The 16,469-nt window shown below is 54.3% G+C and overlaps 2 protein-coding genes across 4 annotated transcripts in view; both read right to left on the bottom strand.

Annotated features, from left to right (window-relative positions):
- PTK7 (protein tyrosine kinase 7 (inactive)) overlaps positions 1 to 9,896 on the bottom strand; it is a 34,455-nt gene extending 24,559 nt beyond the window's left edge. For both annotated transcript variants that reach the window (XM_064415284.1, XM_064415285.1), the window contains exon 1: positions 9,745 to 9,896. In XM_064415284.1, the coding sequence (XP_064271354.1) occupies positions 9,745 to 9,799 (55 nt within the window). In that variant the 5' untranslated portion in view covers positions 9,800 to 9,896. The remainder of the gene's footprint in view (positions 1 to 9,744) is intronic.
- A 1,967-nt stretch (positions 9,897 to 11,863) lies between these two features.
- LOC135297589 (heme-binding protein 1-like) lies at positions 11,864 to 16,459 on the bottom strand. 2 transcript variants are annotated; one of them, XM_064415312.1, is made up of 5 exons: positions 16,169 to 16,459; positions 15,993 to 16,078; positions 13,308 to 13,449; positions 12,985 to 13,168; positions 11,864 to 12,850 (listed from the first exon to the last, which is right to left on the bottom strand). In XM_064415312.1, exons 1-5 carry the CDS (start codon positions 16,314 to 16,316, stop codon positions 12,676 to 12,678), a joined length of 735 nt encoding a protein of 244 aa, XP_064271382.1. In that variant the 5' UTR covers positions 16,317 to 16,459; the 3' UTR covers positions 11,864 to 12,675. The 2 variants fall into 2 exon arrangements, with proteins under 2 accessions (XP_064271382.1, XP_064271383.1); XM_064415313.1 differs by lacking the exons at positions 15,993 to 16,078; positions 16,169 to 16,459 and adding an exon at positions 13,806 to 15,981.
- Positions 16,460 to 16,469: the final 10 nt, after the last annotated feature.

Here is a 16,469-nt window from a genome sequence, read left to right as displayed (position 1 = left end):
GAGCTTATTTATATCCCAAGCTCTGCTCTAGGATAAATATTTTAAATCTCTCTCCAGGTCATGTCAGCATATTTACAGCTAAGTTTCCCTTAGTTATATGCCTGTAGAGACTCAGATGGATTTGCCATGAAGATCCAGCTGGCCAAGCTCTCCAGACAGCTTACAGCTCATGGGAGAAATGGTTCATCCAGTGCCATGGTCTTGAAAACGACACCATGCTCTGGCAACTGCTGCAGGGACTCAGTGGTGTACTCCTCCTGTACAGCCCACCCACAAGCATGCACCCAGCCACTCTGCCTTCCCAGGAACAAGGAGAAGTCATGGAGGCTGGGAAATGCCACCATAAAACACGAGATTGGGGCAATCCCACTGCTGGGCTCCCCAGGAGCACAGCTGCATTGTGGGTCTCACTCAAGATGAATCTCTGGAGCATCCTGCTTCACCGTTTGGTTTACCAAAGGTAAAAACCTGGTTGTTCCCCTCCCATAGGAAGGAAAGAAGCTCCCAGGAGAGGAAATAACTTTTCCTAGCAGCCACCACAGTGCTGCAAAGTAAAAATTGCTGTGAAAAGACACTGAGGAGACATCTGAAATGGACTCTGCAAGGTTGGGTTTTGACCTCTGGCTGCCTCTGAAGCTGCAGGAGGATGGACTGGCTGCCCAGGGCTTCCTGCTGAGTTCACAGGATTTCTGTGCCAACCCTCATGAGTGTTTCAGGAACACTGGTTCATAAACACTGCCTGCTGTGCACTGCACGTCCATTTTCCACCTGTGTGCCACTGGCTTCTTTCTGGCTACAAAGCACCATCCACAGCTCCCCATATCTGTCTCCAGCTATGTCCTACAGGTCTGCAGATCTCTCCTAGATCCTCCTCTTTTCATTGCTAGAAAGCTGAAGATCAGCCCCATTTCACATCCATCATTTACCATTGTGCAGGGAAGTGCTGTTGTCCAGGACTCACCTCCTGGGAAAAACATCACCAGGGAGGCTGGACCTGCAGTATCACCTCTGAAAGCAAAGAGGACACAGAAAAGAACAGTTCCTTGTTTATTTTCATTAAAGCCATTTATGAATCTATATTAAAAGCCACAAAAATAGGAAAGCAGATGGAGAAGCTAATATTTCTTCTGCTCATGCAATATTAATTAAGAGGTAGCTTCTCTATGAGACATTGCTACATTATCTCAGCTAAAAATGGAAAAAAGTCCCTGAGTGGGAAGGCTATGCAGCAGGGCACTTTCTGGAATTTTTTACAAATCGATAACTAGGCAGAATGTTTGCTACAGATAAATCTAATGCAAAGCCCCCGTGTCAAATTAAAGAAAAGCTCAACTGTAACAGACTCACTGAGAAAGAAATTCCAACTAACCAGATCTCCTTGAAATATAAGTGCTTCTCTCCATTCCAGCAGAAAAGCTGATTTCCAATACGTCTGCAGAACAAATAGTTTTACTGGACAGTCACAAAGCCACCAGTACAAGAGTAGCTGGACACCCTAAGCAACCAAATGGCAAGGATGCACACAAACAGTGGCAACAGACACTCAACAACCAGGTCCTGGAGGGCACAAAGCTGTGCTGAGATACCTGATGCTGCTCAGTGTGGCCACTCAGCAACCCAGGTATCATGGATTGCTCCATCAAACCCATGGCAAGCCTTTGTCTGCAGGAATGCATCTCCAGCCAGTGAGAGGCAGGCCAAAATCCCAGCAAGGCCACAGAAACAAAACACGATGGTGAAGGATTCCCAGGATGACAATCTTTTGTTATTTCCTTGCCAAAATGTTAACCATCCAGATTAATGCTTTCTGCTTCAGGCCACACGGCTTTGAGACTTTTCTTCAGCTGAGTGGAAGAATCCTTCTCCAGAAAGTCTCCTGATTTCCAAGGGCCACCTGAACATCTCAGCAGCCCTGCCCCAGCTCTGCTCTGATTTCTCATCACCTGCTGTGAACTGGAGGCTCAAGGAGACAAAGGCAATCTCAAGATGGCAGGAGGAAGCCACAGCCACACCTGGGAAAACAGCAGTGCCCAGAGGCAGGCACTGGAGAGAAACCAAGCAACAGCAAAGTCTGAGAAGGGGGCGTGTGGCATGCCATGGCAGGTCTGGATACAGAAGAGGAACCAGGAAGAGGTGGAGATAGGAGGCACAACTAGAAAAGGAACAGTTGCACTTGAGCCAGAAAAAGGCAGCAAGATGAAGACAGGACAAGGGCAGGAGGGTCAGAACTGGTGAGGGCACAGCAAGTAGCTCCTCCACTCACACACAACATGCAGGGAGAGCCAGCAGGAGTTAACTCAGAAGATGAAAAAAAATCAGATGTGTTGCCTTTGTCGCTCAGCTTTTGCCTGGAATATGGTGGACAAAGAAGTGCTTGAACCTAGCTGGAAGAAAGAATGATCACAGAACAAGATCTCACTGCTGCAGAAGGACTCTCAGCCCAGGAACTGGCCAGTCCCACAGCACCTGCCAGGTGCTCAGATGTGTGCCAGGCTCACGGTGTTTACAGCAGGCCAAATGGATGGAGAGGAACAAAGAACATCAAGTAACTCATGAGCAGCTTTGGATTTTTTTCATCCAAGACTATTTGTACAATTCTTGCAACTGCTGAAAGAGACTTTTGGTGTTGGTCCCTCTGCAAAGGCAACTGCATAACCTGACCTCAGCAGCACAAACCCATCTATGCTCCCATTAATGGTTAAGAACTGGATGCACTGCCCTTTGTGGCACCCTACAAGACTGTCTGGCTTTATTCTCTCTGCTCTTGTCTTTGCTAGGAAAGACAAAATCCATAATATTTTCTCCAATGAACGTTTCCCAGTGATCCAGGCATTGTCAGTGACCTCAGCAGAGCCAGCAGCACGGAGCAGCTCCATGCCACAGGAGTGCCAGGCTGCCCCAGCAGAGCCAGGACACACACCAAGGCATGCTGCAGTGCAGCAATAAAGGCACTTGCAAGCAGCAGCTTGTCCTGCCCTTAACCATTTGGACAGCCACTGTATGGTTTGAATCAAAGGCTTCCTTTGTGCTCCCAAAGAAGCCAATGAGCAACTGCAAGGAGGAGAGAGTTTATAGCAGGTCTTAAGCAATACCATGCCTATCTTGTGCCAGCATCACTCACAGAAAGGACAGCCCCCACCCCAGAGCTGCCCAGAGGCACACGAGCCTCCCCTCTGCAGCCATGGGACTTGGCCTCCACATGCCCTGGCTCTGGGGACAGACCTGTCTGGCTTTCTTCTGGAGTGACAGAGGACAGAGCCAACCTCCCCATCTGCCCAAATCGACAGCAGGGTGCAGTCCCAGCTGCTCCTCAGGGTGGCCTGAGCTGCATCAAAATGTAAAATCCTGCTGCTGGGACAAACCTCATTTCATAACAGCATCACAGGAGAGGAAAAGTTAGAGCCTTATTATCTTAGAGCTACAAACATCTTGGGCATTAGCACCAAGGTCTGAGCACACCTCACAGACACTGCTCTCTTACAGGACAGAAGTCACCCAGGAACTGAACACAGGTCAACCAGGGGCTGAAATACAAAGAGCCCTGTAATCCTCACTCACAAACCCCAGCCCCTTTCCACACCGGGTCCCAGCACAGACAGCAACCCTAGGTCATTGCTTTCTCCCAGTTTGAAACACCTTGTTTTCCAGAGAGGGAAGGCTCATGCCCTGAAATCAAATGTGTTACAGCACCTTCCAGACAGGAATCTGCTCGTATCAGTTTTCTTCATTCATCATCCTGCACAATACGACCATCAATCCAAGCCATCCCAACCTCCCAGAGGTGCAGACCACCTGACAGTGGAGGATTCAATTCATGTTCACAGGTGCCAAAGTCCCTGCCTGCTCCATTCCAGTCAGAGCCTAATTTGACAAGGAGGAGACACACCACTGGTATCTCATTGGCAAGCACCACCTCACAGGAGGAATCATCACCTAAAACCAGCCATGCCTCCTCTCCTGACACACAACCTGTGTGTAGCCCCTGTGCAGGGAGACAGGAGCTCACGAGTGCTCCTTGCTGTTCATCCTGAATTCCACACTTGGACTCAGACAGTTTTCATTCTGTTCTTGGAGACACCTGAGCACCTCGGCATTCATCTCTTCACTAGCAGCAGAAATGTTTTAATTACAACACGGGCCTTGCCTGGACGGCACTTAAAATTTTTAAGGATTAGAATGCATTGTCAAAATAGGCCCTTGCAGAACAATTTCAGAAGGTCAAAATCAGAGAATAGAGGACGGATTTTTGAAAGCTGATCAAATAAAAGGAGCAGCCCCAGGCAGTAACAGTCTGCAAAGAGTATCAAAATAGCGCCCACCCATCAACTTTCCCAAACTGCTAAGACAAGCAAGCTTGGGAAAAGTCAGAGCTGAGCAGGCACACCGAAACTGCTCGTCCCAGGCACACAGATCAGGCTTTCAGAAACTTCAAGTCCCCCCTTGCCTCTCTCTTTGCTGATCAGACAGCGTGTATTAGTCATCTCTCAAAGCAGAGGTAAGCAGCCTATTCTGTGACCAGACAGACACTGCTTCCCCGAAAAAGACAAGGCTTAAGTTAAGACTAGAAGTACTGTACAGGTCAGCCTTTTAAGCTCAGGAAAAACATTTCTGTATTAAGTTTAAAAAAGAACTGGCAAGAGTGAGAAACTGAGCCGAAGCAGCAGTCAATGAAAAGCACATGCACTGCAGACCTGGCTGCCAACACAAATTGATGCTTTGAAACAAAGACCACTTGTGTTTTGGCTTGAAGATCTTCCACAGCTACTCAGCAAGAGCTGCACAGATTAAAAGGAGACACAGGTAAACACAGAACAGTGCTTACTGCCAACTATTTCCCTGGAACAAAGGAATGACCAGAAATGGAGTCCTTGCCTTGACTGAGTGGCATGGGTTCATCCTCACTGTGCTGTCCCGTGCCAAAGAAGGCAGAGACAATAGGAAATGCTGGACAAACTTATTCAGCCTCTATTTAAGCAGCACCTGGATCCAGAGCCTGAACCTGGAGAGTTGCAGCTGCTTCAAACACTGAATATGCCTCCAAACCTCAAGAGCCCACAGGAGCTTCACTACAATCAGCCTTCACTCTTCCTCTTCACCCATTTCCAGAAGAGTCCCTGAACTGTTCTTCCAGCTCTTCACTCCCTGAGACTACAGACACCTGTGTGCCTCCTGCAAAGCAAGATTCTGGTCTAGTCCCAAACCACCCTACATCCATACATGCCTTGCAAGCCTCTTTTCCTCCCTACTGCTTGCACAGTGATATATATATTCAGAAGGCACAGGAAGACTGAAACAGGAGATGGTCTTCTCCACAAAGATGATCCTTCCTTCAGTCTGGTCCTTTTTTAGGCACACCAGCTGTCCACTCTAAACCAAATGGCAAAGTCAATAGTTCCCACTGCAATGCAAAGGTGGATTTGTTGGTCCTGTGTGACTTCAGAGGTGACCTGACACTGCTCCTTCCTGTAACACCCAACAGCAGTGCAGGAAAGCAGCCACTGTGACAGGCAAGGAGAAAGATGACAGCTCATCAACACAGCACAGCAGATCCTGGTGGGGTCTGGTAGGATTAAGGAGGTGGAAGTGCAGGACTCTGAGCAGGCCACCTCCTCCAGAATCAAAAATCTGTGTGCTTGCTTCCATATGCTGCGGTTGAGTGGTGTCAGCATTAGAAAGCGAGCAAAAAAGTTTCTAGAAGACCCCAGGGCTCCTCACCTTACTAGCAACTCCCTCTGAACAACCTCCCTAGAAACCAGAGCCCAACGTTTCTGTACCACTGAAAGCTCACACGGGCATGAGGAACAAGACGTGACCCATGTGCAGAGCCTCCAAACCATGACAAAGCCCAGGGAATGGCCACTGCTCCAGCAGCAGCCACATGAAAAGCCTGAAAACCTGCAGCATCCCCACCCCTTCCTCATCAGGTCTCCCCCAGAGAACAAATCCTTCTGTGTCCAGCAGCGTGATTGCTTTTTTCAGGCAAGGCAGCACACAAGGTATGCTGCAGGCACAGCACAGCCCTTTAACCCTTCTGTGCAACACAACATCTGCTCTTCCAACAGACTGAAAGTATTTTTAAGTAGCTCTGGGATGCCACCTCCCAATATCTTCCAGGCAAGGAGCACGACATGGAATCAGGCCACCCACCTTGGGACCGCTGCCATGCTGAAACACACTGAGCCCAGGAAGCAACATGTTACCAACTGTCAAATTATCATTTCTCCATCTCTCTTCCTCCTCTTCTCACAGACACAGGTAATTTCTTATAAAGGTGGAAGACACTGCAGTTGCCCTTCTCCCACCTCAGACATTATCAGCTTTCTCCAGCAGGTACTGCCATGCCAAAGGTGGGGCTGCCTCTTTCCCTTACACAGCAAAATCCACTGTGCTGGTTCACAGCCTTTGCAAACCCCACCAAACCCAAAGCTAACACCCTGTGCAACTTAAACCTCATCAAGAAGAATGTTCCTGTGCATCTGCCAAGCCTCTTGCTAGTCTTGCTGCCCTCCAGGCCTCCAAAGGGCTGCCTGTCCCAGCCCCTGAGACCAACACTTCATGTTAGGAGAATGAGAACTGTTCCTTGGGGTCTGGACAAACAATTGCATGTCCTAAAATCTCAGGGGAATTTCCCTCCAAACACCACAGCAGCAACTGCCTTCACAAAGAGCACGTTTGTACCCAGGTCTGTCCACTTCTAAATAAGCATTTGTTCCAAGCTCCCAAACATTGAAAGCAGTGGAAACACCCACTGCTAATGTGAAATATTTTGCATTCCAGGCCTGAGAGGTATGCTTGAAAATGTTCAGAGAGGAAAGAGTGTTTATTCACTGGGAAGAGGTGTACTAGGTCCTGCTATTTACTTTAGTCCACGTGTGCTTGCTGGAATACAGCTTTGATCTTTGCAACTTAAATAGCAGATGAATTGAAATGAATGCAAGAAAAATATTAGTGCAGAGATCCTCTAGTAAATACCTGTAACCAGACCCCACAGCCTTCAGATCCTTTTGAAGTGCCTTATCACTTACAGCCAAACCAGCCCTTATGTTCTTGTCCACTGCCTCAAGGTGAGGCTCTTCTCTTCCTACCCCTTTCCTACCTTCTTCCCTCCATTCCCTTTGGGCTCCATAGCTTTTAGAGGAAGTGCAGCTTGCCTTCCCAGGACACACATTCCTATCTGCTTGGATCCAGCATGAACCAGCCTTTGGCCAAATAAGGTGAGACCCACCATCTGAGCAATTGGCAGATGTGAGCTGCCATCCCCTCCTTTGAACAAGAGGGATTCAGCAGACTGGAAGGAAACACATTGCCAGTCAGCAGGAACATTCATCACCCAGCACTCAACTAAACACAGGTGCTTGCTGCAGCTTAAACATCTGCCTTTAGAAGATGGTCTCATTCCAGGTCAATTAAGAGCTCAGAACACATCTTTAAGGGATCTTAAACACAACAGCCCCCTGACCAGTGCCAGTTCCCAGTGATTCTGCAGCCCTGTGCAGACAAAGAAGTGCCTATGGCCACAACTATGGAGTTGCCATGCCTTTGAAGCTCCTGCCACTTCGAGGTTCCAGCCTGCCCAGAGCCCTAAACACAGACAAGTCTCAAGGGGGATCAGATCATTCCTGTTTTCATAAATTTTCTTCTTTAAGACCAGGCTTGCTAGGAAGCATGAGAGAAGCACTGCCATGCAGAAACACACAGCTCAACACAGGACATGGAGGCATTTCCAGAACAAAATAGACCTTTTGGTTTTGGGGTTTTTTTTTCTGCTTTAAAGGAAAGTTGACTCAGCAAATATTTCCTCTGCTAGCATTTCAACCACATGTTCCAGCAGAAGTCAGCACACATCTGGCATGCTGCAGTGCCACTGCCAGAAAGATCACAGCCTCACCGAACAATGGAAGCGGAGGAAGAGGGAGCAGCAGTCCAGGCACCGAGCACTTCTGGAACACATACATGGCAAAGGACCTGCGTGAGCTCCACACCTCCCAGGTCTTTCTCCAGTGCTCTTTCCAAACACCATCCACAGGCAGAGAGACAATGCCCTGCAGCCTACAAAACTTACCACCAGCCTGTAAAACTAACACATCAAACTGCACGTTTTGGCTACGCTGATAGCGCCTGAGATTTTTTACAGTGTCTGCGAGCTGGACAGCTGCATGTTGCCCCCAGTGCTGTAGGATGTGCTCCTGCTCAGCAGGAGAAACAAGGAGTGTACGTGATTGGAGCAGTACAGAAACTCCAGCGACTGCAGAGTGGCAGGAAAGGCAACACGCAGCCCCCACAGGCAGGTCTGCACATCCCAGCTGCCAGCGGTACCTCCTGGCACACAGGGAATGCTGTGGCAGCTCCAAAGGGCCCTACTACTTTTAAGTACACATTCCCTTGCCAGAAAGAGCCTTCCCAGAAGGCTGCCAAGGCGGATGGCAATCACGGTGCTAATCAGCTAAGTAAGTGCTGCTTTTCGTGCTTATCAGTGTAAATTGGACAATACTTGCCGCCTGGCAGCAGGGCTCAGCCACGGCTCCAGATACGGGCGGGCAGCAGCCCAGTAGATATCTCTCCCTCAGAGGCAGTATTCCACCCAGGTGCTAAACTAAGATTGCCCTTGATTTTACAGCACAAACTACAAAGCAAACTCTACAGCTGTGCACGGTGAGATAGAAGGGACTGCAAACAGCTACTGCCAGGGTTCCTAAGTGAAGAAATGAGGTGATGTGGCATGGGGCAGCCCTGGGACCCTTCAAAGCCGGGTTGGAACCACGCACAGCCAAGACCTTGGGCTCCTCAGACAAGGAAAATGGTGCTTGGAGGTCAGTGGAGAGAAGAGAAGAGAAGAGAAGAGAAGAGAAGAGAAGAGAAGAGAAGAGAAGAGAAGAGAAGAGAAGAGAAGAGAAGAGAAGAGAAGAGAAGAGAAGCTCAGGCCCTGCAGTGAACGGTGCGGAAAGCAGCAGCCGGGAAAGCCAAGGGGCCGCGGCGCTCGGAACGGGCCGGCAGAGCGGCACGGGGGGCGGGGCAGAGGGCTCATCCAGATGCGCTCAGCAAGGGACAAAAACCCCGCAGCGGCCGGGAGGTCAATCTCCGCGGGGGGCAACTCACCGCTGCCCACTGTTTTTCCTCCAGGCTCTGATCTGACCAGAATTCATAGGAAAAACCACGCAGCCTTCCCGGTGTCAACCCTGCCCACGGGGCCGGAGGGGCGCGGGTGGGAGCCAAGCCCCGCTCAAGGGGTCTCCGGGAGCCCTCCCCGGAGCGCGCTGCTCCGGGGGCGCCCGTTCGCCGTCTCCCAGACGGCAAATGTCTGGCGTATTTGCATCCCTGTGGATTCCGGCACGACGCTCCCCCTTCGGAGCGGGCGGGCGGGCAGGGCGAGCCGGCGCACGCCGGGGAAGGAGAGCCGGGCGAGGCGCCCCGGCGGCTCCCGCAGCGCAGCGGGGCTGCGCGGGGCGGGGGCGCGGCCGGCCCGGAGCGGGGCACAGACGGGGCCTCACGCAGCCCCGGCTCCGCGCCCGAGTCCGGCGGGACGAGCGAGCTCCATCACTGGGAGCCGGGGGGGCGCGGACCACCGGAGGCTCGGCCGCTCCCCTTCACCCCCGGGGCCGGCCGTGGACCCCCGCCCGCCGGCCCCAGCGCGGCCCAGCCAGGGACTGGAGCGGAGGCGCGAAGCTCCGCCGCCCCCGCCCCGCCGCCGGGACCCGCACTCCCTGCCCGGGGCAGGCTGCCGTGGCTGTCCCGGCCCGCACTCACCCAGCACCAGCAGTGCCCGCACCGCCGCCATCCTCCGCGCCGCCGCTGCCACCATCCCCCGCGCCGGTCAGCGTGCCCGCCGGACCCCAGCCATGCCGCCGCCGCCCCGCCCGCCGCCGCCGGGAGGGGTTCCGGAGGAGGGGCGGCCACCGGAAACCGGGCGGGGTCGGGAGGAGCGGGATCCCCCCGGCAGCGCCCGGCTCGGCCCCCCGTGCCTCCGTCGCGGTGCTCGGGGCTCGCTGGCGCCATCCCCCGCAGAGCCCCGCCGGCCCGGGGGGCGGGAGGGTCGCGCCGCTCTCCTGTGTACCCCCTGCTCCTGCCAGCGCCCCCGGGCGCCCCGAGCAGCGAGGAGGGGACGCCGCTCCCCTCCCGCCCAGGGGCTCCTCGTAGCAGGGCTGTTTGTTAAACTGATGGCAGGAGATCCCGGTCTGTACCGGTGTGAAAGACCCTGTGAAGGCACCGGGGCAGCGAGGAGCTTTGCACCCTGCTGGGGACAGAGGGCTGGACACACAGTCCCGATGTACAGCACGCTGCCGGACCCAAGCTGAGGCACAGCAGCAAGAGGTGGTCCGGCCATCTGCACAGACCGGAGCCTCCCTGCCCGACCCAGTGCCTCTGGTGGAACCTGCTGCAGCCCTGCACCACCGGCTCTGGCAGTTGTCACTCTGAACACCAGCTTTCCAGCCGGTTTGTTGAGCCTCCAAAATACTGGTTTTGGTACTGTGTGGGACACTAGCCATCAGACATGGCCCTGAGCACTGCTGGATCCATCACAGAGGATGCTGGAGCCTTTACTCAGCAAAACCCGTGGCACAGGATTGGGGTGTGCTTGCTGCCCTGTGTGGCAGCACCAGCCTGGCGCTGCACCAGAAGCCCCCACCATTACCACGTCCTGGGAGACCACAGAGCTGCTCCCGCAGGGCATGCAGCTGTGGGACTCTGCCAGTAACCACAGACCAGTCCCCTCTCAGGAAAGCCACCACCTCCTGCCACCAAAAGCTGTTCTGGTTTTGGTTGGGGACCAAGCAGCCTCAGAGGAAGTGGTAGCCTATTCAACTCCCTCTAGAAAGGAAGTTTTACTTCCACCTGCAAGCTCAGGGCAAGCAAAGCAACTGATAAGAGAAAGGGTCTCTGTCCCACACACACTAGCAGACTTTGCTCTCCTACTGATACTGAGCCACCTGATCCCAGCTTCAGGGACTTCTCTTTTCCCAGGAGGGAAAGTGAGCTAAGCACTGCTGATCCAGTCAGGACTGGATCATGACTGCTCTGAGGAGCACTTGTGACTGCATCTCCCAGGTCCATATTGCCTTTAGAGCTTCAGGAACATGAACTGTATCACAAGGTAGCCAGGAAACCACCCTCTGCCCTTGCTGTGCTTACCCAGACTCTGCCACAGGCTCCCTTGCAGAGAAGGGTGTATCACGCTCAGCCCCACTCTTCCCACAGCCACAGGCTGGGCATCCAGGCTCCCCACAGCCAGAGGGCAAGCCAGCCTGGAGGGGACAGTAAGCAGCACCTGATTGGAGAAAGCAGTGGCAGAAGCCACCTGTGCTGCTGGGCAGTGAGGCCACAGAGGGGGCCAGGTCTTCCAGCCATTCCTACCCCCCAGCTGCAGTATAGGGCCAGAGATGGAGTTTGAGCGACAGTAGCAGGCAGCAAGGCATACAGCATGAGAAAACTCATTGGGAACTGTGTCAGAAGCAGTTAAGTCTCTCCACACCAATCCTGTTAAGCACACCCCTGCAGGAGTGCACCAGTTCCTGCAGCCAACCAGCAGGATATGCAGCTGCATTTGAATTCTCACCCCCAAAGATCAGGTGCCCATGTGGAGTACAGCCACAGTGTCCAACTTCTGCACCAGGGGAAAACGAGGCAGATCCCATCCAACAGACAAACCACCTTACCTGCAGGGGAGTGTGCTCACAGTTCTTGCAGCAGCAACAGAAGCAGCCTGTGCAGTAATGCAGAGGGTGTGCTTGGCTGAAGAGGAAGCACTAACCTGGGGTAATTAGAGCCATAGCTTTGCAGCCTGGAGCATCTCCAGGAAGGAGACAGCAAGGCTCTTCCCAAGCCAACCCAGCTGCCCCCATTCACACCATCAGTGATCTGTAGCTGCTGTGGTTTGAGCTGGGTTTATTTACTGTTGGCACTGCCAGCTTCCCCCAGGAAAGCATGATGGTTTTCATGGATGTGAAACTCACTAATCAATGCACAACACAACACACAGTGCTGCCGCTCCTGCTGCTCTCTGGACCAACCCCTCTCAGCTCACAGCAGGGCTGCAAAACAGCACCCACAAGAGATGGACAAAGGCTGCCAGCACCCTAGTCCTGGCTGAGGAATGGTGAGTGACAGCCAGGGAGGCACCCAACAGTCCAAAGAGAACCACCCCAGCAGGAAACATTCAGGATTCACACCTGAATTCAAGCCCTTTTCCCCTTTGAACTGTCTCTGTAGCACCATTTCAGTGGCTCTGTTCAGGACAGGCAGCCATTCTCACAGGAAGCAGGCAGAGGCCACACTGAGCCCCACATATTGTACACAGTCCTTCGCCCTCTAGACACCACCACCTTGTGATGCTGTCCACCAGCCTCCCTGGCACAGCTCTGCAAGCCCAGTGCAGGTCAGGCTAGCACATCACACAAGCCCACAGGGTTACTGCCTTAATGAGCCCCCACCACGTGCTTGCTCTAGAGGTCGTCTTTGGTGCCAGCTCCAGCCTCAGCTGCGGGGACCGGTGGAGCGCAGGCCAGGCAGGATTTCCCCTGGCAGGACCCTTGCAGAGCAGGCTGGAAACCCACCCCACAGTCTCTTAGTCTCTCCTTGTGTGGCTGAATAGTGGGTGGGGATGTGCTCTGCCTCCTCTGGGTCAGGAGTGCCACCCACGGCGGGTCCAGCGGCGCGCTGGCTTGCGGTGACAGAGGGGACTCACTCGGCCCGGCAGATGAACCAGATCTCGTTGCGGCGCTGAGGGATGCTGGGGTTTTCGTAAGAAGCCACGATGTAGGTTCCCTGCAGCACCATGTCCGTGGAGCCCAAGAGCTCCCAGAAGAGACTGATCTCCCGCAGAATTGTCTCCTCGGTGGTCATCCCATAGAAAACCCTGCAGCAGCAACGGGAACAGCATAAGCAACAAAGCCAGAGCGCCCATCCCTCTGCCTAACGAACCACAGCAGCCATGCAGGGAGTTTGTACATCTCTGCTGAGCTGAGAAAACACCTCTGGTGCTGGGGTCACCTGGTTATAACCCGGAGCGGTGCCCTCTCGGTGATGTGGATTTCGGGGTCCATGGGAACAGGGGGGTTTTGCTGGAACTGTCCTGGGAGATAATAGGCAGTTAGGACCTCACGCTCCAGCTCGGTCCCCTCCTTGGTCAGGTGGATTTCGTTGAGCACCGGGACTGTCATGCCCAGATAGCAACCTGGAAAGAGGCAGGCAGGCAGTGAGACAGTGTGTTAGCAGCAGCAGCAGCAGCAGCAGCAGCCCTCCTCCCCACTCCAGATGGATGGTGGCAAAGCCCTTCCCTCTGTGCACTCTGCCCAGCCCCTGCCTGCACACACCTACAGAGTTCTCCTTGCAGATGTAGCGCATGAGCTTCATGAAGCTCATGGAGATGCTCTGCTCATACATGGGCTCCCCCATGGTGACACAGGCCCACTTCCCAGCTGGGTACTGCCGCTCCTCGTAGGCCGCTTCTTCGCACTGAAACAGGCCACAGACAAGCCAAGTCAGGGCTGAGCACACTGACAACACCACAGCAGCTGGCTGGGAAACCAACACTGACAGGCAGGAAGCGGGGAGACACGAGCCTGCCAAAAGGAGAGCCCCTGCTAGGCAGAGCAGGACAAAGAAGGTGAGGGGAGCTGGCACCACACACACCTCAGACAAGGATACTGATGAGCACTGGGCAAAGGTCAGCAGAAGTCAGCAAAAGGGAAGGCACAGACAAGGGACAGGGTGCAAAGGGGTCTGGAGGCTCCTGGCATGCACAAGGAATGCAGCACATCCTCAGCAAGGGGCACAGGACTTTCAGCTCCTCTTCGGTCCGGCCTACTCACAAGGATGTTCCTGATTCCAGGCACCCAAAGGCCTCCAGTAAGGCTGATGTTGTTCTCAGGTGCAGTGCCTTTTCCCTGGAACACTGCATGCACAGAGGATAACAGAAACATCCCTACCCAGCAGAAGGGAAAATCTGGCAAAAGAGCTCTAGCACCCAGAAGAGCAGCGAAGACTGGAATAAAACTCCTCAGATCCTTCTCCCATACTAAGAAGTGACAGGAGGAAGAAGAGACGTGAACCCAGCTGTGGAATTTTGTGGCATGAGTCAAAATCTCTATTTCCAACACAGAATGTCCAGTATTCTGAACAAACCTGACACAGAAGGGAGGCAAGGGGAATGGGGAAATTGCATCTGGGTATGTTCATAGGCCAGCTCCTGGCATGCCTGTGACCACAGGTAACCTAATCAGGCGCTGGGAAGTTGTAGCCAGCACCTCTCTCTCTACTCTCAGCTTGTTCTTCATCCAGATCAGTGGTCATGAAACAACCTTGTCCCACGGAGCTCAAGGCACCGTCCCAAACTTCTTGCTTCCACAGCTGTGATGGCAGTGACGGAGACAGGAAGCTGTGCCAAGACTCAGCACGGGGTGCAGCCTCCCTGTGCCTCCACCCAAATCAGATGTCTATGCTGAAAGCCAAGCCAAAGGTAGAAGGAAGGCAGCAGCTTGAGTGCATCAGTGGGATGCCAGTAAGAAGAATGCCCCAAAACACTGTGGGCATTCCCCCTCTAGCTGGGGCCATGCCTGCCATTGTCCCACCAAGCAAAGCAGAGCAAAGCAAGAGCATTTTCCAAGCAAGGAAAACACCAATCCCTCTACTCCATCTGCCATACCACCTGCAATAAAGGAATCAACCCAGTGAAGTCACAGCATCGGGCTGTGCCACAGCCTGATCCTTCCACTAAGCACCACCACCCTGGATGACACTTGTCCAAAAGAAATACAGAAGATGCTTCATGCAGACACAGTAGCAACAGGTCCCTGCAATGTGAGCTGGGGAACTGAGCCCTGACTGAGCTGGGGGCTGAGTGCTGGCAGGGCACAGTGCTGTAGGTGGCATAATAATTCACTTGCCTCCAAGAGGATGAGGGCTTGTAGCACTGATAGCTCAGGAAAAGCAACCAATCCTACTGATCTGCCTGAGCCTGGCAAACGTGTCCCTAAGAGCCCCAGCTCCCAAGTCCCCTCGGCACTGATGTCAGGCAGTGGCTCCTCTCACTGAGCCTCACACTCCAAGAATCCTCCTCAGGCACAGATGGGATGCCAACAACAACAAAAGCTCTTCAGTTCCCACAAAGTCTTGGGGCCCCATTCCTGCCCGGGACTGACACAGGCGGGGAAAAGGCCAGATTAAGTCCCTGGGACCCAGAACAAGGAAGGAGGGAGTGTGGTGAAGCCCCAGTTCCAAGCTGCACAAGCCACACGCTCAGACATGTTCTACAGGGAGTGCTGGATCTCAGCCCAGAAGAAATTGGTTAACCACTTCTCATATAGAGGACAATTGACAGATGTCTTCTTGGTAGAAAGCCCAGCTAGGCCTGCAGAGACACAAGAACCAGTCTGACAAGCAGTTATTTCTCAAAGCACAGAAGCACCCTTATGTGCAGGAGATGAAAGTAAGTGTGCAACATAGCCAGCACAAAGAGAAGATCTTCAGGCAAAAGACACCATGTTTGGTTTGGTGGTTGAGACAAATAACTACACATGCTCTCATCTGACAGCCAGCGTCACAGGCCCTGTGTTCCCCACAGACACATCTTTATCTTGTGCCAGCTGAACTCTCCAGCTCAACCAGACAACACAGCAGCACAAACACAAAGCCAGCAGGACTTCGAGCTACGCAACAAGGTGTTTGGAGAGCGGCAGGGAGCAGGCTCTGAAGTGAAAGCTCACTTCCTCAGCTGTGCCCACCCCAGCAAGAGGATAGGCTGGCAAAGGAGGCAGATGGAAGTCAGAAGACCAGAGAAAGCTGCACGACTTGTCCAATTTTAAATAAAGGCCGGGAAGCTGAGCGCTGCCGTTACTCCACACGAGTGGCAGAGCACTGCAGCGAGGGCGGCCGCGGTGCTGCAGGAGCCGGGGCCGGGCTGGTGCACGCCCACACGAGGCCCCTTCCCCGCCCGGGCCGGCGGCGGCCGAGGCAGCCCCGCCACGGGAGCCGGGCGTGCGGACAGGGTCAGGCCTCACCTTCCCGTGCTGCGACAGCGACACGTACGGCACGGGCTCGCGAGCGTGCCTGTGCCGGGCCATCTGGGCGATCGGGCCTGCCATGTCTGCAAGGCAAAGCACACGAGAGACGAGGCTCGCCCCGGCCAAGGCGCACGAGGGGTCCCGCTCCGTGCCGTCACGGCCCCGGCGCTCACCTCGGGGCAGGCTCACTCGGTGCGTGCTGGCCACGGCCTCCCAGTGGGCGAACAGCCGTCCCTCCCCCTCCGGGTCGTCCTCGCCGTCGCTGCCGTCGCCGTCCTCCTCGCCCAGCCGCTCCAGGTCCTCCAGCGTGATCCGCGCCATCGCGTCCGCCCGGAACGGGACCGGGACCGCCCCGGGGCGGCACAGCACGGCCCGGCGCGGCGGACAGCGCCCCCTGGCGCTCCGGCGGACCGTGGCGGCGCTGTCACCCCGGCAGGCGGCGCCCGCCCCCGCCCCGCCCGCCCCGTCCCCCTC

This window comes from Passer domesticus, chromosome 3, assembly GCF_036417665.1.
Source record: "Passer domesticus isolate bPasDom1 chromosome 3, bPasDom1.hap1, whole genome shotgun sequence".
Lineage (NCBI taxonomy): Eukaryota > Metazoa > Chordata > Aves > Passeriformes > Passeridae > Passer > Passer domesticus.
The sequence above is the reverse complement of the archived record's forward strand: the minus strand, read 5'-3'. Positions and strand labels throughout refer to the sequence as shown.

Excerpts from the sequence above, each read along its gene's own strand:
- LOC135297589 (XM_064415312.1), bottom strand. The coding sequence starts at position 16,316 with ATGGCGCGGATCACGCTGGAGGACCTGGAGCGGCTGGGCGAGGAGGAC. Across the intron at positions 13,169-13,307 it reads CTGCAAGGAGAACTCTGTAG|GTTGCTATCTGGGCATGACA; the intron begins GTGTGTGCAGGC and ends GCCTCTTTCCAG. Across the intron at positions 12,851-12,984 it reads CCGCTCCGGGTTATAACCAG|GGTTTTCTATGGGATGACCA; the intron begins GTGACCCCAGCA and ends TTGCTGCTGCAG.